This window comes from Bison bison, unplaced genomic scaffold (assembly GCF_000754665.1).
Source record: "Bison bison bison isolate TAMUID 2011002044 unplaced genomic scaffold, Bison_UMD1.0 scf7180017864063, whole genome shotgun sequence".
In the NCBI taxonomy this organism is placed as follows: Eukaryota; Metazoa; Chordata; class Mammalia; order Artiodactyla; family Bovidae; genus Bison; species Bison bison.
Window position 1 is genome coordinate 2,422,135 of NW_011494635.1, and position 742 is coordinate 2,422,876.

Below are 742 nucleotides of genomic sequence, written 5' to 3' on the forward strand. Positions count from 1 at the left end.
TTTACTGGGGCGCCCTCGTGACCCGGGCTGGGGCACTAGCGGCTGCCCAGGGAAAGGGAAACGAGGGGTAGCCCCACACTGAGCACCCTGCCACCATCAACTTTAATCCCCGGCTACCTTAGTAGTAATGGCTGGGGAGGTTAGTAACACAACTAAAACCAAGACTAGTACTACTGCTAATAAATACTCATCAATTTGAAATGACTAGCCCATCCCATCATTCTCAAAACTCTAGTGGTAAGGGGCTTCCAGGGAACTGGAACAAGTGGAAGGACTCAGGCCTGGCGGGGGTTAGGACTGCGTGTGTGTGTGTGTGTGTGTGTGTGTGTGTGTGTGTGTGTGTAGGGGGATGGGTTCCAAGGGAGGGCCGAGTGGGGAGGACGGAAGGAGGGGTAGAGTTTCAGGGCGGGGAAGGGGGCGCCGGGGCGCAGTGACGGGAACCAATGAGCTGCCAACTCGCGAGTCTCCGGCGTGACTGCCGAGATTGACGTGGAGGACACGTCAAATTGATCCCCGCACTCCGCAGCCTCCCGGTCAGACGAATTTCTCCTAATCGGATGAAGTTCACCCTAGGCCTGGGGTCGCGGGCGTGGAGAGTGTCCTGGGAGCGGGCGGCGGCGGCGGCGGCGGCAGCGGGCCCGGGGGCGGGCGGCGGCGCGCTCGGCGGCGGCGCACGACGCTCTTCCAGTCCGCGGCCCGGCCGCCGCGGCTCTCGGCTCGCGCGCGCCCTCCCTCTATGCCT

General features: G+C 62.8%; 1 protein-coding gene across 1 annotated transcript in view; it reads left to right on the forward strand.

Annotated features, from left to right (window-relative positions):
- The first annotated feature begins 557 nt into the window (after positions 1-557).
- PAX1 (paired box 1) overlaps positions 558-742 on the forward strand; it is a 9,198-nt gene continuing 9,013 nt past the window's right edge. The window contains exon 1 of the mRNA XM_010836338.1: positions 558-742. This exon is cut by the window's right edge and continues 8 nt beyond it. Coding sequence (XP_010834640.1) covers positions 558-742 — 185 coding nt within the window.